This window comes from Pisolithus orientalis (genome assembly GCF_024613125.1).
Source record: "Pisolithus orientalis strain OTSU chromosome Unknown F5J12scaffold_62, whole genome shotgun sequence".
NCBI classification, from domain to species: Eukaryota; Fungi; Basidiomycota; class Agaricomycetes; order Boletales; family Pisolithaceae; genus Pisolithus; species Pisolithus orientalis.
Genome location: NW_026260843.1, coordinates 82,418 through 106,694, shown reverse-complemented (window position 1 = coordinate 106,694; position 24,277 = coordinate 82,418). Strand labels below are relative to the sequence as shown.

Below are 24,277 nucleotides of genomic sequence, written 5' to 3'. Positions count from 1 at the left end.
CTGCAGGTCTTTAACCCATGTCTTTTGCAGCAATCCCATTTGCGTTCCCCCCAGAAGTTGCTATCACTCACGTAGGGCCAGTTGCAGCCTCAGTGACGCGATCATTCTCGCCTCAGACGATACGGGAAGAGTTAGGCTGCCTGTGCAGCTCCTTCATCGCCAAGCACATACCTGCCTTGGGTTACAACTCCATTCAACCAGAGAGGACACAAGCATTGTATTATCCCTCGTGGTGCGTTGATGCAGAAGCAGAGGCTAAGGCCTGGTTTTCTTCCGACCCGGACGTCCCACCTGAGGTAAGCACTTGTAGCGCTTCATGAAATTGCACCGTCATGCCCTCGGATAGGTCGTCACCGTGCATTTTCAACATGCGTAGGTTTAATGCCAGTTCATGTCGTTTAATATTCATTTCTTGTTCCATCCTTTCCACCTAGAGAATTGCCGGGTAGGATTCGCCGTTGTGTGTTGCTGTTGGTGTCTAATGTTTCGTCAGGCAATGGCACGGAGCTTGCTCGCGTATCCCTTCGAGACGAGACCATTACCTACAGAGATACAGAGCCATTTGTTCCTACCCTTGCAAATCAACACGGTTCTGAAATCCTTTGCCTCCCATTCAACATCAATCCACTGGAGCTACTCAGTAGAGCACGTGACATTTCTTTTGGCGCGACCAAGGTCGACGATGATTTCCGCTTTGACCCTCGATCGATAAAGTTTAATTTGGTGAGTGTCGTTTATGTGCAACGGATGTCATCTTCAATAGTTTACAGGTGGCAGCTTACCCCGTTTTGATTCCAGTGTACGTTCTACAATATGCACCTCAAGGCCCGTATTCTCGTGTAACGGTTGTTGTAGAGGCATATGCAGACCCGGTGAGATCCATTGCACAGCCGCACATTTTCACCTTTTCCAACCTACAGTTGACATACAAGGGACGATACTACGTTCACTTCGTTAACAGTCCTGGCTTGAAAAAACTTCCAGCCCAAGACTTCTTCGATGAAGAGGACTTTATTGCTATGGGCGTCTCGGGCAGTAAATGCCGCTTTTCGCCATGCATCATCTCGCCCCGAAGTCGCCCAAGCGCTTCCGAAGATTTGTGCGCATGGATGTCTAACTTCTTCGAGAACAGAGATGCTCCGCTGCGATTGACAAGTAAACAATCTATCGATATGGACGATTGCAGAGTTCGTGAGTGGACAGAAGAGGAGGTTTCGCCTGTCCATGAGTGGATGCAACTGGGGAAAGATCTAGTTCGAATCAGGGGTATGATAAAGGTGCAACCTAAGCCTAGCTACTCGTTTCGCCAGCTCATGCATCCACCCAGACCATTTCTACTGTCAACGTAGACCAAATCAAGGTGTTCGAGTTTCCACCGCGGATGAACACCGATCCCAAAAAGGTCGCAGCAGGCTTGCAGGGGTTCTTCAAAGCAGAAGGAGAGAGGCTACGTAAACTTGAAGAAACTCGCGCGGCGCGGACTCCTGCATGGTGGCGGCAGTGGCAAGACAGCCAAAAACCCACCTGAAACTCTTCTCTTTAGGCATCTTCCGAGAGGCACACATCCGGCACGTCACCTTCGCATTCTGCATTAGGCTACGATAGATAAATAACATCCGTTCCAGATAGATAGATAGATACAGGGAAGTCTAGTCGATTTTACGGGACCATTTCCTCCCCGAAGGTGATGCGGTATGACGTGGCACGGGAGATGAGTTAGGCGTGACGACAACGTCAACCCTGCCGTGTCTCTCGGGAGTCCAGTCTTCCTTCTCTTTCTCGCTCACAACACCTATAGTTGTCTTTGAGTAGGTATCCTTCCCATCTTTACCCCAATACATCCACATCTGCAACCCCAACACACTATTCAGAAGCAGTGCAAGCGCGAACCCCGCAGATACGATCGGGTCCCCAACTTCAGTGGCAGTCGTAAACAAACGGGCGAGGCATCCCACAATTTGGGAGATGACAGCAAATGCTGAAAGCTGGCCCGTAGATCGCGCACGGGAATTTTGGGCGATCTGAGGTATCTTAGAAAACAGTGATAGCGGAAGCGTGCCCAGCTGAAGAAGGGACAGAGTTTCCGCGGGCATTATGTACAGTGCGACACCGGACGCAGCAGCCGCGAGAGATGTTAGGATGACTTTCCCCGTAGAATCCTGTGCTTTGTGTAGCCTCGATGAGGGGAAGTAGAGTATCAGGAGCGTTATTAGGGTATTCTGGATCGTCAGAAATAAGTTCTCTCCGTAGGTGGAGAATGGGAAATTGTTCCTGTATGAATATGCAGATGTGATGGCATAAGAGAGTGTTTCGAGGGCGTGTGCGGAGAACGAAAGGCCACGCGCAGACTGCGCAGAAAGGACTGCAGGAAGCCACTTAGCGAGAATATGACGGTGAGGGGCTTACTTACTCAGCAGCAGCTGAGGGACCTTCATTATAGAACCTCCGACTACGATTCCGAGACCCAGGCCTTTAGAGAGCGAGTATTTGAGACATTCCACGTCTCCGACATTTAAGTTCTCGACTAAAGAGGAGTAGCATTTCTGTGAAACTATATTAATGCACAGTAAGGAGTGTCTGAGAGACACATACCTCTCCGATGACAGCTGTACCAAGATCGACGATGAACCAAGGCAGGTTTTGTGTTATGGTGGTCATGGTGGTTGGATATGAGTATGGGGTCCAGGCAGTGTCCACAAGGAGTCGACGTGTAGCAGAGTGGCTGTGCACCTGCCTTCCCTTTCTGGCGATTGCAAAATTTCGGGCGGCTAAGACGGATCGCAGAGCTCGAGGATATCATTGACGATGGCCGAGCACGATCTAACAAAAACGATAATTCCATACTTGGATCGCCATTTGGCATTCCCACTGCTCGCCCATCTGGTGGAGACACAGCTCTTCCCAGTCGAGCAGGTACAGGCTGCGCAATATGAACTCGCCAAGGGTACCAACATGGTGGATTACGCGGTCAATCTGTTCGAACAGCTGTACCCTGATCAAGAAGTTCCAGAAGGTGTGTGCTTGTATCTCATTCATTCCGTTGTCATCTAACTGCTTCCGGCGGCGTCAGAATTCTCCAGAAAGAGGGAGACGGCCGTCTCCACAAATGAACGACTACAGCAAGAGGCACAGGCTGTCCTGGACGTGATCGAAAATCCGGGTGTCGCCCAAGCGTTACGTCAAGACAAAAACCAAAATTTGACGTTCCTTAAGGACAATTACAATGTAAGTCCTCTGATCACCTCTTGACCTACTAACCAATCAACGCGGATCAGGTCACCTTGGAGCAAATCAATGCATTGTACAACTTTGGTCAATTCCAATATACGTACGGAAACTACAGTGGCGCAGCCGATTATTTGTATCATTTCCGTGTACTCTCGACCGACAGTGAACTCAACACCTCCGCTCACTGGGGCAAACTCGCCTCTGATATACTCACCGGAAAATGGGACACAGCTCTAGAAGAGCTCAATACCTTGCGAGATGTCGTCGACTCCAGATCACCTTCGTCTCTTTTGACGACACCGACCGAACCGGCTGCTCTAGCGCAACTCCACTCACGAACTTGGCTGGTCCACTGGTCACTTTTCGTGTATTTCAATCATCCCCAAGGACGCACTCTCCTCCTCGAAACTTTCCTATCTCCTACATATTTGAATACGATACAGACATCTTGTCCGTGGATTCTTCGCTATATCACTGCAGCCGCAATCCTTTCCAGAAAGTCTGCGGCGGGAGGGAACAACTCCTCTTCTCGTGTGCGGTATTCTATCCGAGAGGTTGTCAAAGTCATCCAAATGGAGGAGTACCAATATCAAGACCCGGTGACTTCCTTCCTCAAGGAACTCTACGTTGAATTCGATTTCGAAGCCGCTCAGCGACAACTATCGCTCGCGGAACGAGTCGTGACAGATGACTTTTTCCTAGGAGAGTTCAGGGATGAATTTTTGGATAACGCCCGTTATCTTATTAGCGAAGCATATTGCCGCATTCACCAACGGATCGACATAGGGTATTTGTTTCTGTACTTGGTGATCGTGTGGGCAAGTGACGAATTGATTTACAGAGATCTGTCGGAGAGGTTGAACCTCTCCCGTGACGAAGGAGAAAAATGGATAGTTAACCTTATCCGCGAGACCCGGATGGGTGCAGAAGCGAAGATCGATCTTGAAAAGGTGTGTTGCTTTGGAAATAGGCTACCTCCGTCCTTATGACACGCATTTTAGAACGTGATCGAGATCCATCGCACAGCGCTTCCTGTATACCAAACGGTCATCGAGAAAACACGTGGACTGGCGCTTCCGTACGCAAGCCTTAGGCGCTGGGATGCTACATTCTCAACAAGCGGTACAGAGTCAATCCCAACCAAGCATTAGTCGATGGGGCGAGATAATTTCATATAGCGTAGTTTTTGTGATGGACTATCACCCACGACCTTCTTCCAACTTGTGCTGCCTTTGAACTAGCTAGTGGATGTCCCCGTGTGGTGTGGCGCAGGTAAGCAGCAGGAGCGTTCGTCCCAAATTTTGGCTCCCAGTCTAGTGACGATACGTCTGAGCATTATTCTTTTGGGCACAAGCAGACAACACGTCCAGAAATCCCCCACGCCGCTGGCGACCCCTACAGAAATGATAGCATCAAGGTTATCTGCTCCTAAAGATGATGCAGACACCATCTGAAAACAACGGACTTGTCTCCCTCGTTCCGAGGTCTCCTCACATCCTAGCACTATCAGTGCCTTGGTTGTGCGCTTTAGTATATTGACAGCGGGCACCGCCGCTTCCCTCTTCAATGGGCATTCTCTCATGTGACTTCTGAACATCGCAACGCGCAGGGTGTCCTCCCAGGACAAGCTTGACAGGATACATCCTCGGAAGGAGTGGAATCTATGTGTATCGTGCCTCACGCGCTATCCAAGATCGGGGGTGTATACCGCACTAAGGTCGTTTCGGCCCACGTTTTCGTACTGATCTTCAATGGCTGTTAGTCGTCCCACTATGGACTCCACGCAGGCAATGCATCAATATCACTCACTCGGCGAATGTACAGCCGTTAAGCCTTTGGCGGTTCGACGGCCCCGAAAGGCAATACAGGTCCATTCTTATTCTTGATTGGTAGTAGCCTTGCCATTCTCAGTGCACTCGTGGTGATTTTCCTGGTGAAGCCCCCTCCGTACAACATTATAAATGCCGAAGACGAAGCTGTACGTTCACGTTATCCCCTCTTTCTCTTTTGACACCCTTTCAAGTTCCGTCAGTACTTGGAAGAGAATGGAATTGAGGTGAGCGTTGTTGGCGTCCGACAACCAATGTACAGAAACGAAACGCGTACTCGGCGTATCGCTACGTTGGTTCGTTGATTTTCTTTTCTTCACATGCCTCTGCCTCGTTCGTAATACGAATCTCGAGTACTTGAGTACTGAGTCGGTGTGGCGCACCTGCTGATACTTACTAAGGCGCGAAACAATGAGAGACGATGTGTATGGATCGGAGGGTCTTTAAGTCTATCGTACACGAATCTGGCCACTAGCATGTACTACACGGAACGATCACACTTCTTCCAGTTGTTGCATGGGACACTTGCAATGCGAGTTACTGAATATCACCTCCAGCACCTAGCGTACAATCAAATTCTAATTCCGTTTGCGAAAAAAAGGCTTGGTTGACGTACAGAATCTCATAGTTTCTTGTGATGACATGTTCGCCACCATTGAATGCTACGTTGCATCCCCCCTGATGAGATATCGTTAAACAGAGCGATCCATCGAACCCTGATGGCACATACCAAGTGCGTTCCAGTCTTGCCCGGTACCTTTACACCGTTTACGTCCCCGAGCGCGTGATACAGTGGCGTCCCATTTTCTTCATAACCTCCTTGTATTGGGTTGAAGCCATACGGGATCCGGCCACGGCTGGTTGTAACCCAGATCATTGTTGCCGGGTCGAAGGGAAGGAGATCATATCTGCCAAAGTGCTCTAGCTCCACGCCGCCATACGGAACGCGGCAAGCTGGAGTTAAATACGGTGCGATCTTGCACGGATGAACACAGTTCTCGAAGATGGCAGAGCCGATGTAGACAGGAGATAGCCTATCGGCATCTAAACAAGGGGGCTCCATGACTTTACGGGAGGTAGGGAACGGGCTCGAGGCATCGAGAGCGATGCGATAGCCCGATGGAGGCTCTGTGACGTCGCCATATGAAGGGGGAGGATCACTGGGTACACTGGGTTCACTGGGTTCACTGGATTTCTTCTCGCTGTACATGATGGGCGATGGTGGTGGTGACTTGAAGGAGGGGTACAGAACCCTAACGAAACTCGATGAATTTATTCCACTGGGCAGTGCAACCCCCTACACAGCACCCAGTTTGGCCCGACAACAATTGATAGGGTCTTGCGTCGTGAAGCAGACAGCGTCTGTCCTTGGCCATAATTGACGCGCTGGCGTGTACCACACAGGCACGCTGTGGACGCCAGGCACATACTAGTATGGCTCTGTACTATACGTCATCGTCGTGCTTGTCTCACTTCCAGGGACTAGTACCTTGGACGGTGCAGCATCAAACCGTCCACTCACAAGAATTGTAATTCTATAGTACGTTGCACCTTCACTCGGATGGAGCGTACCTCTCCAGCTTTCCCGAAACTTTTACTCCATGTGTTTCATCCAGGACGTGACTCGGCAGTTCTTCACCCTTCTCAGCGCCTTCTTGCACAATAGAACGGCCGAATGGAATTCACGACTCGTCGTAACACTCTGCCGTGTCACGATACAACGATAGGATAAGTGTACCCCCTATCTTTTTGCCATCATATCGCGGACGCTGCGCGGTACTATCTCATCCCCTGTTCTGGAAACACGAACTCGCGCGGACTACTACGTTTATCATTTTGTAAGCTAATTCATGCCTCTGCGGTTCAATCTTTGAATTCGGAAACCAGTTAATGTTTGTTGACTTGGCGTGGATCCGCCTATCTCCCAGTCCATCCAATCCATGCAGTAACAATAGGCCCTCAGGGGAGTGCCAGACCAACCCAGAGGCAGGTGAAGGATAGGGAAACGAACCAGAAGGAAAAGGAGAAGGAAAACGGATGAGGAATGGATGGCTGGACTGGCTGACATCGTCAGCATGATAGTCACATTCGTCACACGTGGACTAGAGCAACTGCTCCAATTTCCGTTCCCGAGAAAAAGAACCAGCCTTATCTGGTAAGGAAACGTCCAACCGGTGTTTCCTATCGGCGTTGTAGTGTCAGGTAAACTTGAGAGTTGTCAATTGCCAGGCGCCACGATGATTCGAGACCTAGGCCCAACCCCTCGCAGGGGTGAAACGTGCAAAAGGTGAGGGGATATAAATACCCCAACATCCCAACAGCGACCTTGACGTTCCCAGCGAAACGTTCGCGTGGTCTCTCAGGCTGAAAGTGACCCATGACGCTGCGTGAGGTTCTATCAGGCATATGGTGCCAGCCAACGGCGTCAATATACGCACACAATCCTCATTTCTTTCCCTCGGAGTGATATGTTGACAGAACTTATCCTTTAGACTTGCACATGACGTTGGTGCTGCTGGAAGCCGAAAATAGATAGTGAGTAAATCCTGAAAATGATAGTCTGCCTGATCCCAGCGGGTGCTGACCTATGTCATACAATTGCGCCAACAGATCGGATCTCCCGGTAGGAAAGTGACTAGAAGGTTGCACGGAAGACGTGAGGACGTCACAGCCGTTCCTCCTGAACGGGACAATAGTCGCGCCGGTTGATGCACCTGGCTTCGACAATACTACTCAAAGCAATACAATCATTCATCGCCACGTATCTCTCCAAGATGTGAGTGCCATAAGGATTACAGACTCGTATGAACGATGGCCTGGCTTGGCGCAAGATGGGGTGGCACAGGGCAAACGGACCAGCATTCTTGTTCGTTTGGACTTTACCACGGCAACAAATGTGAAAAACTCTGAAAAGCATGTTTGCATTCGTGGTCACGGCAACTGAATACAGTGGAAAAGATCATGATGCAAACTGGTGGGCAATGTGTCAGCCCTGTTCTCTCCTTTGCCATCAGCAATGTAAAGTTTGAGGTCGTTCGGAAATTCAGACGTACTGCTAATTATGTTGCTGCGGGTACGTCATCAATGACGGTTATACCTTTGTTACGAACTGGCACCGGGATGCTGTAGCAATGTCAAGTTCTTGAAAGACGATGTATTGCTTGGCTGCGAGTTGACCTCTAGCAAAAATCGAACCTCGTTACTTGGTCACTGGGGAACGGGCCCCGGTCTTACCCTCGTCTACGCACACCTTACCTGCATCATCAAGAAAACCGACCTAGACTGTCATAGTCGTTGGACCTGGTAAGTGTTGCATTCTTCATAGCGATCCCTTCGGAATTTTGCGCTCGACATGCAAAGAGCGCAAGTACCAACGGGAATCTACCATTTGTATATAGTTATTAACTACTCTTGCGTTCATAATTATTAACAGGTCATGGCGCACCTGGTGGTTTCCCGAAGTAAGGATTTGACGTTGGTACCCCGTGCCGTTGAACTTATCATGTGTTCGTAGCCACATCAACGCTGAGACGTCCGGATGCATTCACGAGGGAGGCGAACTCGGTTATGCAGCAGACCTTGCCTGCCACTCACCTGGGTAACAGTTAGTGAGGCTGGGCGAGCACGTGTTGACCCGGCTCCACCTCACCCAGGATCGGGATGGTGGGTCAGTACTTCGGCTTCGGTGCTTCAGCGGAACGGGTTACGGGGATTTTAGATAACTCTCACTACTTTACGTACTCATGCACGCGAGGTAAGTAGGTGTCAACTACAGCAAACAACTCATCGCTATACATAACTTTGCAAACCTTGGCCCAATACTACGTGTTTCCAAGAACACCGACGCACTCAGTCGCCGCTGTCTGAGGTGAGTGGTAGCCTAGTAGACCAGGCCAATGCCGCGCTCCAAGGTGATCATTCCAGACAATACCTCAAATATTAATGTTGAATGATTGCCATTTCGTTTTAGGGGTCGAAAGCAGCCAGTAAGAGAAAGCGTGCAGACGACACGGGTGGCGCAACAATAGGAACGAGTGACACTGCCAAGGTGCTTGCACATGCTACCCCTGGCTCTTAGATGTAAGTCGTTTGCCCTATAGTCACACGAAGTCGAGAAGGAAGAGGATCTTACTACAGCCCTTCCTTCGAGTGCCACCCCTGTCACTGTCAAGGTGGATGCTGTACATTCCCCAGCTAAGCGGAAGAAGGTTGAGGCTGAGGATCAGGGGCCTGTTGATCAACCTCAGGGCCAGGCCACACCACAGTCCCTCTTACGGGACTTGCTCGCCATGACAGACAGAGTCAGACAGGTAGGGGTGAAGACTGTGCTGGTGGTACAAAAGGCAGAAGAAGCAGACATGAACGATGCGAAACTGTTAATAGAAGAGGCAGCAGAAGCACAGGTGGAGGCCACGGCACAGATGGTTGAGGCATCAAGCGTGTTTTTGACGGTTGCCACGAGTGCAATAGAGAATGGCGAGCGTGGACAGCTGTCGATAGCTACTGCCTTGGCAGCAGTAGTTGTCGGCACTTATATTGTGATCCATCATTCGCAAACCTTACTCCACCAAGCGAAGATGGACATGCTAGAAGAAAGATCTTCTATCGACTCCGACGAAAGTCAATCCGTGTAGTGCGTACAGGTGGGCCCTACCAGATACTCGGATACATTGGCAGCGCTTTTCCTATGGAATAGTATTTGTGTCAGCACCTGCACTTGTGGTTTCGTGACCCTTCTCTCAGTATATGTATCGGAGTACCAGGGTTTTGCGCCGTCGATGGCACAGAAAAATCTATTACGTTCAGGAAAGTCAGGTGTGACCGAGCAGGTCGCCCAGTCGAGGCAATCATGCATGTGTACATAATAATCTTACTATAATGAACAACGTGTAGTATGCACGCACCGGTCAAAGACCAGTGTAGTCATGCATCGTGGCTGGGCACGTTGGGTAAGCGGCAGAAGCCTTGAAGCATACCCATGAGCAGCCCAGAGGTAAGAGCTTTGCGGCGCACGAAACATTGATATCGAATAGTTTGCGCTTTTAGAAGTCGAAAGTCCGCTGTAAGAGAAAGCTTGGAGCAGGTGAGACAAATGACACCACTAAAGGGACGACCAAGGTGCGTGCGCCGGATATCTCAGGCCTCAGCTGTTGGGATTTAACCCTCGCTCTTTAGCCACGGTCCGAGCCCCGGATCAAGATGGAAGAGGACCTGGGGATAGTTGTTCCTCTGAATATTGACGCCGTTAAAGTTGAGGAGGATCTCCAGTCGAAAGTTGTGCAGAATTCCCCAGCCAGGGCCCCTAAACGTAAACGCCGAAGAGTTCGATTTTCCAGCGTCATGTCTTACCAGCAAGATGGACATCGTGCTCCAACTGAGAAAAAATCCCGCAGACAAGTAGATACAACAGAGGTTAATCATCATTCCCGTCCAATTAAACAAGTTCGGGATCTCAGTATGCGACGGAATACCAAAGGGAGCGATCAGCAATCCCGGACCCAGACACTGGAGAGTAGGCTTCATGGAGAAAGAACTGTGGCAGAGGCGGAACGAATATCAAATATTCTCACCCAGTTATTGTCGACCACGGAATCGATAGCCCAGGAGATAAAACTACTCCGAGCTGGAATCAACAACCTACAGGAAGGTCAGCCCTTTTGCCATTTAGAATCTTATCATTAATTGGCCCTTTTTATGCAGCTTAACCAGGCTCTGTTAAAGTGCGAGAGAAGGATATCTTCACGTACACGAACGGATGTGTAGTATCATTCGTAGTTAATCCACAGCCGTTGTGGGTGCACTAAATGACAAGGAATGTATGATCGGCACGGGATGGTGACTGGGACGCAGACAGGTCTCTCGATGTCGATCTGAGCCTACGCTACATACCAATTCGATTCAATAGTCTTCTGCTAACACGGAATCAAATATTCGTATTCGGAAACTAATCAATAAAAGTTCCCGCAGGTCCCGTTTGCGTCAGCACCGTTGTTTCTCCGACGTTTTGGTGCCTCTTCTCTGTCATAGATGGTGGCGGCGGCGGCATTTCTTGCAGCATCCACTCTGATGAGGACAGCGATCATGGCATGGTTGTTGAGGACTTCTGACGCTCGGACTCAGGTTCAGGTTCAGGGGGAGGCAGCGGTGTCAGTGCCTGTCTTCCACTCTGGAGACGACAGTGAAGGCAAATTGGCTTTCTTCTGCGGTCGACTGCGAGTCAGTGCCGTAGGCGGTTCTTGTACCTTCAATTCAGGGGACGATAACGGCAGTAGGCTTGCCTTATGCCTGAGCCGGAAGGAATTCCTGCGGTTTCCACTCCGTCGAGTGATTGCTTCCTGTCTTTCAAGAAGAGGACTGGGATATTCGCATACGGATGTTTCTGCTGGTTTACCCGGATTTCTCTGCTCTGGAAGTTTACGTTCTTGGATGGAAAGGGGCGTGAGCGTGTTGCTTTCTTAGGGCTTAGTGTACCTGTTAACTTCGCTGAATACTCCAAAGCTTGTAGGCCTCCTTAAACCACAAAAGGATACTTCCCAACTCGTTTGTAGAACTTAACAGTGATCACAAAAACGGTGGTGACGCGTCGTACCTTGCGGCCTTCGTCCAAATTGCGGGTGATCTCGAGATATTTGGCATAGGCCACGTCCGGGCGGCGCAGGATGATCTCCCGTCTTTAGTACTCCTTCCGAGACAGCAAGAATTGGTCGTTTTTGGACTGCGATTCTCTCAGTCAGGATGCAGGGAACAGGCGAGGCAGAGCCCGGTAACTTCGGGGATCCCTTTTTGTTTCTTGTCTCCCTCTGTCCAACCTTGGATAAGCCTATCGTACTTCGCGTGTCCTGCATCCAGCGCATCGGCGAACATCGCTGGGGTCAGCTGCTCCCAGGGATTAAAGCCACTAGCCACAGACATGATGCTAGTTTTGATGTCGTCTACCTCCATCAGCCTCCGTGCCCTTGCAACCAGCTGGCTACGATCCTGCCTGACATTATTTAACGATTCCAAGAGTTCACGGGACTTACAAGCCTAGTTGGCCACCATGCTAACTTCACCGCTGATAAACATCGTAATCGATGGCACCGAACATTCGGTTCTTCCTACAAAGAAAGAACAGATTAAATAAATGATCAGGACGGGTCGGCGCGATCACTAAACCACCTCGTCTACGGTCAAACAAAGTGGCATTACTCTCGGTAGCTTCGAGAAGGATACTCCTGTATCATTGCTTTTTGGCTATGAGCTCCCAGGCAACCTTGTGAGAAAACGGCCTCGGCGACCTGTTCCCTGACTATCGCTCGCTTATTGTCGTTATATAGGTCTACGAGGTTAGGCATTCACATTCACCGGACCTCTATGTGAAATCGAATTACTAACGAATTCTCGAGCTCCTCATCCAAGCATGCCGCCAAAAAGAATTCCACAGCTACCAACGAAATTCTTTGGGTTCAACGAACCTGGGGGAACATTGTTCTTCACCATGACGGTTTCCTGTGTTGGACCGATCGCGGTAGAGGGGGAAATGCCGCGATGATAGATCAAGTCATTGTCACGTTGTGCACGGCAAGGGTTGTTCTGAAGAGTGACCTTCCCACTGTCCCGACCGTTCTTCATATATTTTATGAGCAGTAAGGATGGCCGGAAGTGCAGAAAGTACTTGACGCGAGTTCCCGGTTGTATGCCTGACGCGTGACGGTGAATATCGCAATCACGTGTACGAAGGTAGACTGTAATTCTTACTAACACCGTAGTCACCTACATACTTGACAAAACAACTTTCAGACCTGGGCCAGGATGCGTCCAGGAATTTCGTGGCCGACTCTCACCGCAGGTGAAACAGGGCTGGATTGGTTAGATCACGGTCTAGGCCTGCAGTTCCCTATCAGACCGAACCTTTCCCTTCAGAACCGACTCCGAAGAGACCCGCGAAACGCGAATTGAAGTGTGTGTACACCTCAATCCCCATTTCGCGGTGCCCTTTCTTCGAAGTATCAAACCAAGTCCAAGTATAAACTACGACAAATAATTCATTTCATCGCTGTACATAATGCTAGAAATACGGGCGCTGCCGAGAGCACCAACGTGCCCAGCGGCCGTTGTCTGAGGTGGGTGTGGTTAGCCTCAAAGGAATTCCAGGCAGCTCCCAGATGCCAATCACTGTTCGCCTTCGCGACCCTTCGATGTTCAATGCTGTACAACTGACATTGATTCCGGAGGTTGCAAGTGGCCACCATGAAGAGGTAGCGTGCAAACGACCCGAATGGCACAGCAATAGTGACGAGTGAGGCTGCCAAGGTGCCCCAGCTAAACGGCGGAGGGTTCAAGACTGGGGAACGAGCGAATCTGAGGTGTGTGCCAGTAAATATCTCAGGGTGAGGCTGTTGAGATGCAAACTTCTCCCCCTCACTCTTTAGTCGTATGACGAGATAATTGTTCCTCTTGTCATGGACTCTGTTAAGGATGAAGAGATCGATATTTCAACTGTAACACAAGTCATCCAGCCTGCCGCTGCGAGTCTATCCAGCCAACCAGTAGGTCCTAGCAGAGTCGTGGCAGAGGTCGAGGTGCGAGTTGGAGCTCCTCGTCCAGCCAAACTACAGGCCGTTCAGAACTGGGTGATGCAACAGAGGATCGAAAACGGTCGGCGATGCGGGGTTCAGGAATACGCGAACGGTCGGCTTGGAGCGGAGGCGAGGAGGGATCTCGCTCGCTTGGAAAAGGAACTGAATGCCAGGGAACGGGAAGTGAAATTGCTTCAAGCTGAACTTGATGCCATTCGAAAGGGTCGACCCTTGTGTCGTTGTGGGTGCCCCGCGGAATCTTGTCGTTGACTTGCTGTTTATGTATATATGTAGCTTACTTTCTCTTAGAGTGGTAGAGACGGTCGCATTGGAGTCGCAGATGATACCGGTCAAGCTGTGCACATAGTACGAGTAGTTTTTAGCCTTGTCATACTGGTGATATCCGAACCTACGCTACCAAATTGCATTATAATCACGGTCCATTATTCTTCCGTTACAAGGGATCAGAAATCCGTGTTTATATTCGTATACTAATCAAAACGCGTTCCCGCATGCGGTCGCATTTGCGTCAGCGCCGCTGTTTCCTTGGTGTTTTAGCACCTCTTCTCTCTGTAACAGGTGGAGGCGGCGGTGGCGGGGGCAGTTCTTGTGTTTCCCACTCCGCCGAGGACAGTGATGGCAAGGTTTTTTTCGTTGAGGGCTTCTGACGCTCAGGTTCAGGGGAAGAGGAAGGGGGCGGTGCCAAGCCCTCTGTCTTCCACTCCGGGGATGACAACGAAGGCAAATTGGCTTTCTTCTTCTTCGGGTGACTGGGTGTCGGTGCCGTAGGCGGTTCCTGTGCCTCCCATTCAGGGGATGATAATGACGGTAGGTTCGCCTTCTGCTTGGGTCGACTACGGACGGGCGTAGATGGTTGCGCCGGAGGGAATTCCTGCGGCTCCCACTCCGTCGAGGACAGCGATGGAATGTTCGCTTTATGTCTTTGAGGAGGACTAGGATGTTCGGGTACAGAGGTTTCTGCTGGCTTATCCGGACTTTCCTGCTCCGGAGGTTTAGGTTCCTCTTGGATAGAAAGGGACTGGAACAATTGGTAAAGCGACCTGCGATAATAGGCTGTGAAGGTAACCATGGGCACGCTGCTTTCATTTTGGCTTACTGTGCTTCTTGACTTCGCCGATTACTCCAAAGTCTGCACGCCTCCTTGAACCGCAGAAGGATGCTTGCCATCTCGTTGTAGAACTTATTAGCAGACGGTGACCAATCAGTACAGCTACTTATGAAAATGGCGGTGACGGTGACGCATCGTACCTTGCGACCTTCGTCCAAATTGCGGGTGATCTCGAGATATTTGGCATAGGCCATGTCTAGGTTGTGCAGGACGATCTCGCGGTCTTTGACGGCCGGATCTTCCTTACGAGACGACAAGAATTGCTCGTTCTTAGACTGTGATTGTTTATGTCAGGACGCAGGGAAAAAGACATGCTAGTGTCAGGCAAAAGCAGACCTTGATAGCTTCGAGGATCCCTTCTTGTTTCTTCTTTCCTTCCGCCAAACCTTGGATGTACCTATCATACTTTGCAAGTTCTGCATCTGACACGTCCACGAACATCGCGGGAGTTAGTTCTTCCCAGCGATTGAAGTTGCTAGCCGCAGAAATGATGCTAGGCTTGATGTCGTCCGCTTCCACTAGTCTTTGTGCCCTCGCAACCAGTTGGCTACAATCCTTCCTGATATCATCTAGGGATTCCAGGAGTGCGCGGAGTGCACGAGCGTAGATCTGGGTCTGATTGTTCGCCATGCTGACTTTACCGTCAATAGACACCGTCGTTGACGGCACCAAAGCTTCGAGTTCCTCCTAAAAAAAGAATAATCAGAGCGTGTCAAGTTACCATGCGTTCGCCGAATCACCTCATCCAAGGTCAAGTTGACAATAGCAGCTTCCGACTCTTCCCATTTCTCGCGCACAGTGACATCACTCTGAGCAGCTTCCAGAAGGACGGTTCTGTATCGTTGTTGCTTGGCTACGAGCTCCCGGTTAGCTTCGTGAGAAAGTGGTCTCGACAAGGATAATTCTTTGCGTGCGGCTTCGTCCTCGGAGGCTTCGCTATCCAGGATATCCATGGCCTGTTAGTAGAGGTTAGAAGATGGAGAATGAGGGGATGGACGCTCCTTGCCTCGTCTAGTAATGACATCGCGCGTCTGGCCAAGTGCTGAACGTCATCGAGGTATGCTTCGATTCTATCTGGTCCTTGTTCCAGCCGGACCTCCTCAGCCTTCTTCAACAAACTAGGAGGCAGTCCGATAGGTCGTTCCAGTGCTTCGAGAGAGGCTGGGAGATTGAGCGAACGCAAAAGCCTGGTTAGACGTGAGTAATCAACATCGCCTCATCCGTCAGACACGAACCGGTCTGCTTCGTCGTCAAGCACTTGAGCGGCTTCAACGACCCGCTCCTTAACTAATGTTTGCTTATTGTCGTTGTATATGTCTGCAGTGGTCAGGCAGTCACCGGGTTTCTTACTGGAAGCGACTTACTGACGGCTTCCCGAGCTCCCCATCCCAGCATGTCGTCAAAAAGAATGCCGCCACTACCGATGAGACTCTTTGGGTCCAGTAAACCCGGGGGAACGTTGCTCTTTACCATGATGACTTCTTGTATTGGATCGATCGCGGTGGAGGCGGGAATGTTGCAATGGTAGATCAGGTCGTTGTCACGTTGTGCACGCCCAAGGTTTTTCTGAAGGACGTCTAGCAAAGACTAGGTTGTGTTGTGTGTCAGAGAAGTTCTAGAAGGGGCATATGTGCTCACTTTAATGTCTTGTATTACTGCTGGTGCGACAGAACTGCGTTTGGCTAGGCTGTATCCCTTCTTGGCTTCTTCCTCTGCATCCATTAGTCTGCGTAATTCGTCACCGTATCTGGTAACCCCCCGGTTCGGTGAAGGAAAGTAGAGGATGAGATTGGGAGAAGTACCTATTAGCTTCGAGCTCGTCTATACTTTTCCTGTATTGTGCTGCTGCGCGGAAATGACGTTGTTTGGTTTCTAAGTGAGTCACCCAGGTCTTTTTTTTCAAGCCATGAGGATAGGATCCGGTTATGGCGATCCACTCACAGAAGGCAATGAACTAGAGATTGTTGATGGAGCAGAGCGTATCGCCTCCAACGATGAAGTGTAAAGAGAAGCTACTCCCGCCGCCAATTTAGCGATAAGCCCGTTCTTGTAGAGGTCTGGTGCAGGTAAGAAAAATCACGACCGCTAGGGATAGAGACTTGCCTGCGACTGCACGCTGCCATGCACATTCTTGCGCCTGTGCGAGCATCAGATTCTCCAGGCTTCTCACAAAGGGCTCTGTCAAGTCTGTCGGGATTTCTTCCGTGTCTGCTGGAAATCGCAACTTTGGCAATGCAGACGAGCTTAGATATGACAGGGTCCCTGCCGCACTCTGTTTGGTTGCCGGTTAGAACGTGTAGATAACGAAGGTACGATGGAACGGAGCGAACCTGATAGTAAGTGGTCGCACGCTTCAAGCCATCCTGGCTGGATCTGTCCTCTGCGGTCGCTAGCCGTGAGTACAGTGCCGCCAGATTGAAGAGGACGCTCGCTCTCTCGAACGCCAAACTGCGCAACGTCAGTGGGATGGATCCCGATGCGGAAAACGGGTGAACGTAAGAGATCTCTAGGTTTATCTGAGGCAGATATGAATGAGGTCATGGAATGGGTAAAGCGTATTCAAGCTGACATCTGATGGCAGTTTAGCAAGGATGAATACGAGTTGGGCATGATACCTGTGTCACACTGGTCAGATCGAAACGTTTGCGTGTGCACGCGTGGCTGCACCACGACGTACTTCAGGAAGCTATCGACGTTGCTGCTGTGTGGGGCACCCGCAGCCGTGTTCATGCACGCACCACGGAGGGACTCCCATTGTGCGATGTCTGATTTGTAGGCATCTGGATGGTCCTCTGTGTGGCGGAGGATGTAATCGCGAACGCTGGCACGAATGGGTGCGGTGTAGGTCTTCTTGAAGGGGATGCCAAGGTGGTTTGGCATGTTGGTAGTGGAGATCTGAAGCAGATGGTAGTGTGGTACTAATACAGTGACTACCCATCTCAGTTGACAGTCCCTACGGTACAGAGCTCTGCACTGCAGTGTCCAGTACCCATCGAAACCGTACCAATCATCGGAGGCTGTACTATCGATGGCTTCTCGAGTAGATCATACGTGGCGGGGTGTTGCATGGAGTATTAGTGAATCAATTTTTTCAAGCGCCCAGCCACTGCATTCCACCTCCACCCCACTATCAGTTCTTTGTTGTTATACCCGCTAGCTCAGCCTGTACATCCCGGCCATCATCCATCTCTCCTGCCACGACGGTGGCCAACATCTTTTGACACCGCCCACCTCAATCCAACCATCAATTTAACTGTCGCAACAACTGCTATGGCCTTCGTTGACCAACAACCGACCTCCCCGGGATCTGTCATGGGAAGACGACTCACGAACAGAAACACGAATCGATACAGCGTGACCGCGCTGTTCAGCATGGCTGCAGAGCAGGACGTGGAGGTCGAAGACGATCTCGCAAGAGGTGCGTCTGCTCATCCCATGCTACTTCGACACCACAACCCTCTCTTTGTACAGCCCAGAAACGGCTACGGGACCTCAAGGGAAAGATATCCTCCCAGTCAAAGAAAAATTTCGTTCTCGAGCGCGACGTCCGCTATCTCGACTCCAGAATAGCACTTCTCATTCACAATCGCATGGCAGAGGACGAAGTGTGTGACTGTCTACGCTAATTCTATCTCCCCGTCGCTCATGGATATTTGGATAGCAACGCGAAGTGGAACGAACACTCGAGGAAGTGGATCCGACGGAGGGTCACTACCCAGACGACCGTAAACTTCAGCAATACTCGAACCTCTTTTTCCTTTTGCAGTCAGAACCTCGTCATATCGCAGCCCTCTGTCGACTTGTCAGCCTCTCCGAAATCGACACCCTTCTCCAAACGGTCATGTTCACGCTGTACGGGAACCAGTACGAAAGCCGGGAAGAACACTTACTCCTCACCATGTTCCAATCCGTCCTATCCGCACAGTTTGAGACCGCAACTGAATTTGGATCCCTCCTCCGCGCCAACACCCCGGTTTCCCGCATGATGACCACCTACACTCGGCGAGGCCCGGGCCAAAGCTATCTCAAGTCGGTGCTCGCAGAGCGCATTAACAGCCTCATAGAGCACAAAGATCTCAATCTCGAGATTAACCCCGTCAAGGTATATGCCTCCTCTGCGCCTCAGCAACCTCCACGTAGTTGACCAACCCACTTCGTCCAGGTCTACGAACAGATGATCAATCAAATTGAAGAGGAGACCGGCTCACTACCGCCAAATTTGCCCCGTGGTGTACCCCCGGAGCTCGCAGCGGAGAACCCGGACGTCCAGGCCATTATCGCACCACGCCTCACGATGCTAATGGAAATCGCCAATAGCTTCCTTGTCACTATCATCGAAAGCATGGAGACCGTCCCGTACGGCATCCGGTGGATATGTAAGCAAATCAGAAGCTTGACCCGGGTAAGTTCTAGCTTTTACCGAACCCCGGCGTTCACGTTACTTAGCCAGCCTTCCAGCGCAAGTATCCGGAAGCAACGGATTACGCCATATGTTCCTTAATAGGAGGCTTCTTCTTCTTGCGTTTCATCAACCCTGCGATAGTTACGCCTCAAGCCTACATGCTTGTGGATTCCGTGCCCGCAAAGCATCCCCGTCGAACGCTGACCCTGGTACGTTTTCGGAATCTCCGTTTCCGCTGAACGTTACCTCACCCTCTCCAAAGATAGCAAAAATGCTTCAGAACCTCGCCAACAAGCCCTCTTACGCCAAAGAAGCATACATGATCACACTAAATCCGTTCGTGGAGAACAACAAGGCCCGTATCAACCAATTCCTCAATAATTTGTGCGAGGTCGGCGACTTCCTTGAATCTCTCGAGGTGATTGCCGTTTGCTTCGTTCTGCTCGTAATCATCTCATCCGTTCTCTCCGCAGATGGATCAATACATGGCCTTATCGAAGAAAGATTTGGTCATCCACATCACCATGAATGAGTTGTACAACACCCACTCCCTGATATTACAGCACATCGAAACCCTCGTAAGTCCATGCTACTTCTCGGACCATTCGCTTGTTAATCCCTGGTTTCAAGTCTCCAAATGACAAACAACATCTCCGTATCCTTACGGATGAGCTAGGTCCAGCACCCGCCCAAGTCCCCCGAAAAGAGAATCGTACCATCGAACTCAATCTCTACAGCCGTTGGGAGACCCCCGTACAAGATCTGCACACCGCTCTCATGGACTCTGTCTCACAAAGCGAAATGCTCTATATGGAGACCAAGTCCATCCTCGTTCAACTCATACGTTCACTCCCTGGCGCTGCTGACCAGCAGCCGTACAACCTTGCAGCCATCGCGGAACGGGCAGCCACCACGAGGGATGCAACTCTCGTTCGCAAGGGAATTAAGGTGAAGGAGATGCTTCGCGAGCTGGAGGAGATTAAGATTATCGACTCGGCGGATGGGCACAAGCTCATGCGAGAAGAAGTTGCTGCTGAGCTTGCCCACCTTGGCAATTTGCGAGAGAAGGTACTGCTCGAAACCAAGTCTCTCGAGGCAGTATACAAGACGATCTGCGACCACAACAGTTACTTGCGTACCCAACTCGAGCAGTACAAGGCTTACCTGCAGAATGTCCGCCTAACGACTAGCAAGGATAAAGGCAGCACGATAGGTGTTGGAGTTATCACTGTAGGTGGCAAGGAGAGAAAGCCTTCGAAAGCTGTCGTTCTTGGACCGTATCGCTTTACGCATGCGCAACTTGAGAAGGAGGGTATCATCGTCGAGAGCAACGTGCCCGATAGCCGGTGAGTGCTTTCGTTGCTGATCGCTTTCACTCTTACCGAGTTGGTCAATAGGCGTCCTAATATTTACTTTAACATCACGTCGCCTTCGCCGGGGGCGTTTATCATATCATTACACTATAAAGGTCGCGAGAAAGCCATCCTCGAGATGGACCTCAAGATAGACGACTTACTAGAGAAGGTTGGTTCTGGATGATCTCCTGGAAGAACGCTTTTCTCACCCTATGCTTATAGCAAAAGGATAACAAACACCTCTTAGATCTCGAGTACGTTCAGCTGAACGTACCCAAAGTTTTGGCTCTTCTTAAAAAGGTTTTTGCAAAACGGTGATCGATTGCGTTATGGTGTCCTCCCTCTACCTACTTATCTTGGAGAATTCCCGCTCCATCTCGTTTTTATGTCATATTGAATACTTGTTATACCTGTCACTCGTTTTTTTTTTTTCGTTCTATTTCCCATTTCTCTTTTAGTATGGCCACCTCTTCGTACTTGACTCCCTGTGACTTTGTTGGATGTATTACCCCACACCAAGTGTAGTTATGTATGTTTCTGGATACCTGTCTCTTTACTCCAGTGGAACTTTCGCTCTGTCTCTCGTGCATGCGGCCGACATCATCTTCGGGTTGCAGTAAGTCCCCTGTAGTCGTTCAGTATTAGGGGCTTAGCAAATTTGGGTCGTCGTGGTTCCCATGCTGCGGCCCAACTTCCCCGCAACGGGCTATTGTCAACCATATCCCGGATCAGTTAATCCACTCTTTACTCGGGCTTGGAGCCTCCTGCGAATGTATCCGTGAAGAAAGCAGCTCGAAAAAGCCTAAGATGTCGTTGCAGTGGTTGTCATTCCCCACCGTCGCCGTCCTACTACTACTGCACTGCGTACTCTGTCAAGGAATCGGCGCACCACGTTCCCTAGCGAATATCGTGAGCGTTCAACAAGGAGGCCAGCTAAACGGCACCAACTCTTCTTCGCCCAATGGATCTGGAGTAACTCCAGTTACTCTGGCCGACGACGGGTGCGTGGTTAATATATGGCCTACATACATATCTCTCGCAAACTGTTAATTGGGCTCCTACATAGGACGTACTACATCGTTCTTGAAGCTGGCCTGATCACCTTTCGTGCAACCATCGACACTGGGTCTGCTGACTGTGCGTCCACTTTCTTTTTCGGCTCGTCGTCGAGCCGTGTTTGATTTTTTTTTTTTTGTGGGAGGAGTTTAGCCTGGCTCATATCGACTGCCTGCACGACTCCGACCTGTATGCAGGTCCCCAGATACCCATTACAGTACGACAGTCCGACGTTCGTCAGTGTGAACAACAACGCCAGCGTATTTAATCTCAGTTATGCGGATACAACAGGTACGGCGCATCTATTTATGCGTGCAGTGCAGCGGAGGAATTAACCGACTAACGAATCATCAAGCTGCTTCTGGCTTCATAGCTAGAGAGGCAATCCAAATCTCGAACGTGACAGCCCCCAATCAGGCTATAGGTGAGTAAGCTAGGATGTTGTGGGCACGATATCCGAATCCTCACGTTCGTCGCGCCGTCGACAACTTACATTTGCTTACCCTCACCACAAGGCTTGGTGACGAATTCCAACGTCACCCTGGTCGACAAAATTAGCGGGATTTTGGGGCTCGGGTTTCCTCGTTTATCGGAAATTTATGCTTCTACTGCGAATGGTGCGTCTTGGGCGTGTATGCGTGGTCTGTAAACGTGTTTTGGACATCCTTTTTTCCCCCTCCCTCCCCCCTCGGGTGCTTGTAGCCACACCGTTCTTTGCGACGCTGGCTTCGCAAGGCATACTCCAGTATCCTATATTCGGATTGAGTCTCACGAGAAATGCGACCGGTACCCTCGCCCTTGGTGCGTGTTCTTTGGGAGGGTGTCGCACCTTGACCGGCTCGGCTCGGCTGACCACGCGATGCGCGATGCTATGTTAGGTGCCATCGACGTTTCGGTCGTCCAGAATGTCAGCAATATCATTTGGAACGAAGTGGTGCCTTTCTCCCCGATTGGTACGCAGACGAACACGTCGGGATACTTCTACTGGTCCATCTACATGACGGGATTCTCGGTACGTACTATCACTACGAGCATTTCAGCGCTTCGTTTGCTTACCGTTCGAGCAGGTCAACGGGACGAGTCTGACCCCTATACCCACGTATCCTACCCCAACCGACAACTCCTCTGTTGCACTCTTGGACATGTTAGTCGTCTTTCTTTGCAAGTGCGTGAGGCCGTTGACTGACGCCTTCCTGTAGTGGGACACCTGGTATCTATGGCCCATATCAAGATGTTGGTGCTATTTTATAGTGTCCACGGAGAGAACTGAAATGCCGGGTTTAATTGCAGGTAACGCGGTTTTATGGTCTCATTCCGGGGAGTCGGCTTGTCGATGAAAGTAAGTGATGAACGACGTCACATACGATCAGGGGGTTTACGTACTTTTAGGTGGACAGTGGGTCATCCCCTGTACTTCATCTCCGACCATTTCCTTTACCTTTGGGTACGTATATTCTTCTATATCACACGATCAAGACTTACACCGCTGTTTTTAGGGATAACAACACATTCGTGCTGCAGCCCACCGACTATATCATTGGTCCTGCGGCCAGCAACCCAGGCCTGTGTCTGTCGTGGCCGAAGGCGTTACCGCCGAGTTCGGATGGTGTTGATTGGCAACTCGGTGAAGGTTGACGTTCCTTTTTGGCTTCTCCTTGCTGACTGTAGGCGTCCACAGGAACCCCGTTCCTGCGTACAGTGTACTCTGTGTGGAGGTGAGTCGGAAAGAACCTCTCGCAGTTTGCTTGGTGTAATGGGTATATTGCCGTGTTGGTTCGCAGTTATGGAATCGATGACGAGGAACCTCCCATGATTGGTCTCTATGGGCTATCGAATGCATCGGCTACCGTCGAATCCCCTACCGCTGTTTCTGCTTTCCTCTCGTCCGTATCAGCAACCGTCGCAACGGTCCTTCCAAACTATGTCCTGGCCACACCGTCCTATACCACACCACCATACACGTTCAACACCTCGGTTCCAGCGACGTTTGGAGAAATAGTTGCATCTGAACTGGCGACGAGCACTTACTTCCCCATTCTTGCTTCACCCACCGTGAACGCGTCCGCTCTCCCGAAGGTCTACGATGCGTATACGACGATATACACAAATTCAGAGGGCCAGTCTGTCACGTCGACGTATCACGTTTCCGATCCGACTACAGCCCTTGGTGTCCCGCCTGGGTGGAGTGGTGCACAAGCCCTGGGAATACCTTACTTCGGACTATCGAGCTCGTTATTTATCACGGTCACCACGGCCGTTTGGATATTATCATAGCATTCGGACAGCCCGACAAATCTGTACGCTCGCAGTGCTACTATATACTTTTGTCGCTCTTTGTTCCCTCGCCGTAAAGTTGACATTGCAGATTCGATCGTTTGTACTACGACATCTAGTGGACCCTCTTTCTTGCTCGTAGAATGACCAAGATATAATGGTTCGGGCTAACAGCGGATGTTGGTTACTTTCAAGAAATCCATACAATCAGAAACTTCCAAGATGATGAATGGTGTCAAAAATTCTACCTCTCGAGGGGGGACAATGATGATCTTGCCTTGGTAACGTAACGAAGGAAAGCACGACGGCCCTTCCTTCGAGCTTCACCGTCAACGGGCCATCATGCGAAGTGAACCCTGAAAAAATAAAGGAGTAGAGGGGTCATTTTAAGGGGTGGATGTGTTGGCTCCTATAACACGCTTACCGTTATAAGGAGCAAGGCTCAC

General features: G+C 50.4%; 8 protein-coding genes across 8 annotated transcripts; 5 read left to right on the top strand and 3 right to left on the bottom strand.

The window, feature by feature from the left end:
- Positions 1–17: 17 nt before the first annotated feature.
- Positions 18–1,528, top strand: F5J12DRAFT_897903 (uncharacterized protein; the record flags this gene model as incomplete). The annotated part of the gene is made up of 6 exons (XM_051748066.1): positions 18–296; positions 347–372; positions 435–445; positions 494–723; positions 771–1,277; positions 1,328–1,528. The coding sequence occupies 6 exons, from the start codon at positions 18–20 to the stop codon at positions 1,526–1,528; spliced, it is 1,254 nt and encodes a 417-aa protein (XP_051595070.1).
- A 121-nt stretch (positions 1,529–1,649) lies between these two features.
- Positions 1,650–2,658, bottom strand: F5J12DRAFT_727888 (uncharacterized protein; the record flags this gene model as incomplete). Its single annotated transcript, XM_051741833.1, has 3 exons — positions 1,650–2,362; positions 2,411–2,543; positions 2,593–2,658. 3 exons carry the CDS (start codon positions 2,656–2,658, stop codon positions 1,650–1,652), a joined length of 912 nt encoding a protein of 303 aa, XP_051595069.1.
- Positions 2,659–2,764: 106 nt separating this feature from the next.
- F5J12DRAFT_864132 (eIF3 subunit 6 N terminal domain-containing protein) lies at positions 2,765–4,666 on the top strand. The gene is made up of 7 exons (XM_051746990.1): positions 2,765–3,013; positions 3,071–3,225; positions 3,276–4,015; positions 4,070–4,178; positions 4,230–4,290; positions 4,316–4,500; positions 4,586–4,666. Exons 1-6 carry the CDS (start codon positions 2,806–2,808, stop codon positions 4,462–4,464), a joined length of 1,422 nt encoding a protein of 473 aa, XP_051595068.1. The 5' UTR covers positions 2,765–2,805; the 3' UTR covers positions 4,465–4,500; positions 4,586–4,666.
- Positions 4,667–5,604: 938 nt separating this feature from the next.
- F5J12DRAFT_907629 (uncharacterized protein) lies at positions 5,605–6,267 on the bottom strand (the record flags this gene model as incomplete). The annotated part of the gene is made up of 4 exons (XM_051748961.1): positions 5,605–5,617; positions 5,674–5,735; positions 5,788–6,185; positions 6,237–6,267. The coding sequence occupies 4 exons, from the start codon at positions 6,265–6,267 to the stop codon at positions 5,605–5,607; spliced, it is 504 nt and encodes a 167-aa protein (XP_051595067.1).
- Positions 6,268–8,833: 2,566 nt separating this feature from the next.
- F5J12DRAFT_864114 (uncharacterized protein) lies at positions 8,834–9,864 on the top strand. Its single transcript, XM_051746989.1, has 3 exons — positions 8,834–8,968; positions 9,028–9,105; positions 9,158–9,864. Exons 1-3 carry the CDS (start codon positions 8,954–8,956, stop codon positions 9,689–9,691), a joined length of 627 nt encoding a protein of 208 aa, XP_051595066.1. The 5' UTR covers positions 8,834–8,953; the 3' UTR covers positions 9,692–9,864.
- A 4,130-nt stretch (positions 9,865–13,994) lies between these two features.
- Positions 13,995–17,831, bottom strand: F5J12DRAFT_503323 (BRO1-like domain-containing protein). Its single transcript, XM_051739756.1, has 15 exons — positions 17,422–17,831; positions 17,314–17,359; positions 17,075–17,260; positions 16,848–17,016; positions 16,686–16,801; positions 16,547–16,635; positions 16,383–16,491; positions 16,109–16,331; positions 15,980–16,061; positions 15,751–15,931; positions 15,485–15,700; positions 15,081–15,431; positions 14,885–15,019; positions 14,733–14,815; positions 13,995–14,676 (listed from the first exon to the last, which is right to left on the bottom strand). The coding sequence occupies exons 1-15, from the start codon at positions 17,622–17,624 to the stop codon at positions 14,145–14,147; spliced, it is 2,721 nt and encodes a 906-aa protein (XP_051595065.1). The 5' UTR covers positions 17,625–17,831; the 3' UTR covers positions 13,995–14,144.
- Positions 17,832–17,842: 11 nt separating this feature from the next.
- F5J12DRAFT_864064 (ras GTPase-activating protein) lies at positions 17,843–21,100 on the top strand. Its single transcript, XM_051746988.1, has 10 exons — positions 17,843–18,162; positions 18,216–18,349; positions 18,406–18,846; positions 18,907–19,146; positions 19,203–19,355; positions 19,409–19,564; positions 19,620–19,724; positions 19,777–20,492; positions 20,544–20,670; positions 20,724–21,100. The coding sequence occupies exons 1-10, from the start codon at positions 18,015–18,017 to the stop codon at positions 20,817–20,819; spliced, it is 2,316 nt and encodes a 771-aa protein (XP_051595064.1). The 5' UTR covers positions 17,843–18,014; the 3' UTR covers positions 20,820–21,100.
- A 10-nt stretch (positions 21,101–21,110) lies between these two features.
- Positions 21,111–24,063, top strand: F5J12DRAFT_864053 (acid protease). Its single transcript, XM_051746987.1, has 14 exons — positions 21,111–21,502; positions 21,568–21,638; positions 21,711–21,848; positions 21,913–21,981; positions 22,073–22,174; positions 22,260–22,358; positions 22,436–22,569; positions 22,625–22,701; positions 22,757–22,790; positions 22,848–22,896; positions 22,947–23,001; positions 23,054–23,181; positions 23,236–23,272; positions 23,339–24,063. Exons 1-14 carry the CDS (start codon positions 21,309–21,311, stop codon positions 23,829–23,831), a joined length of 1,680 nt encoding a protein of 559 aa, XP_051595063.1. The 5' UTR covers positions 21,111–21,308; the 3' UTR covers positions 23,832–24,063.
- Positions 24,064–24,277: the final 214 nt, after the last annotated feature.

Bases quoted from the DNA above. Each gene is read 5' to 3' on its own strand.
- F5J12DRAFT_503323 (XM_051739756.1), bottom strand. From the start codon at position 17,624: ATGCCAAACCACCTTGGCATCCCCTTCAAGAAGACCTACACCGCACCC. The intron at 16,636-16,685 runs GTGAGTGGATCG...TTGAAAAAAAAG, and splicing joins TCTCTAGTTCATTGCCTTCT to ACCTGGGTGACTCACTTAGA. The intron at 16,062-16,108 runs GTAAGTCGCTTC...TGACCACTGCAG, and splicing joins GGGAGCTCGGGAAGCCGTCA to ACATATACAACGACAATAAG.
- F5J12DRAFT_864132 (XM_051746990.1), top strand. From the start codon at position 2,806: ATGGCCGAGCACGATCTAACAAAAACGATAATTCCATACTTGGATCGC. The intron at 3,226-3,275 runs GTAAGTCCTCTG...AACGCGGATCAG, and splicing joins TCCTTAAGGACAATTACAAT to GTCACCTTGGAGCAAATCAA. The intron at 4,016-4,069 runs GTATTTGTTTCT...ATTGATTTACAG, and splicing joins CACCAACGGATCGACATAGG to AGATCTGTCGGAGAGGTTGA.
- F5J12DRAFT_864064 (XM_051746988.1), top strand. From the start codon at position 18,015: ATGGCCTTCGTTGACCAACAACCGACCTCCCCGGGATCTGTCATGGGA. The intron at 19,356-19,408 runs GTACGTTTTCGG...CCCTCTCCAAAG, and splicing joins CCCGTCGAACGCTGACCCTG to ATAGCAAAAATGCTTCAGAA. The intron at 20,493-20,543 runs GTGAGTGCTTTC...GTTGGTCAATAG, and splicing joins AGCAACGTGCCCGATAGCCG to GCGTCCTAATATTTACTTTA.
- F5J12DRAFT_864053 (XM_051746987.1), top strand. From the start codon at position 21,309: ATGTCGTTGCAGTGGTTGTCATTCCCCACCGTCGCCGTCCTACTACTA. The intron at 22,175-22,259 runs GTGCGTCTTGGG...GGGTGCTTGTAG, and splicing joins TTATGCTTCTACTGCGAATG to CCACACCGTTCTTTGCGACG. The intron at 22,570-22,624 runs GTACGTACTATC...CCGTTCGAGCAG, and splicing joins TCTACATGACGGGATTCTCG to GTCAACGGGACGAGTCTGAC.
- F5J12DRAFT_864114 (XM_051746989.1), top strand. The intron at 9,106-9,157 runs GTGCTTGCACAT...TTTGCCCTATAG, and splicing joins GAACGAGTGACACTGCCAAG to TCACACGAAGTCGAGAAGGA.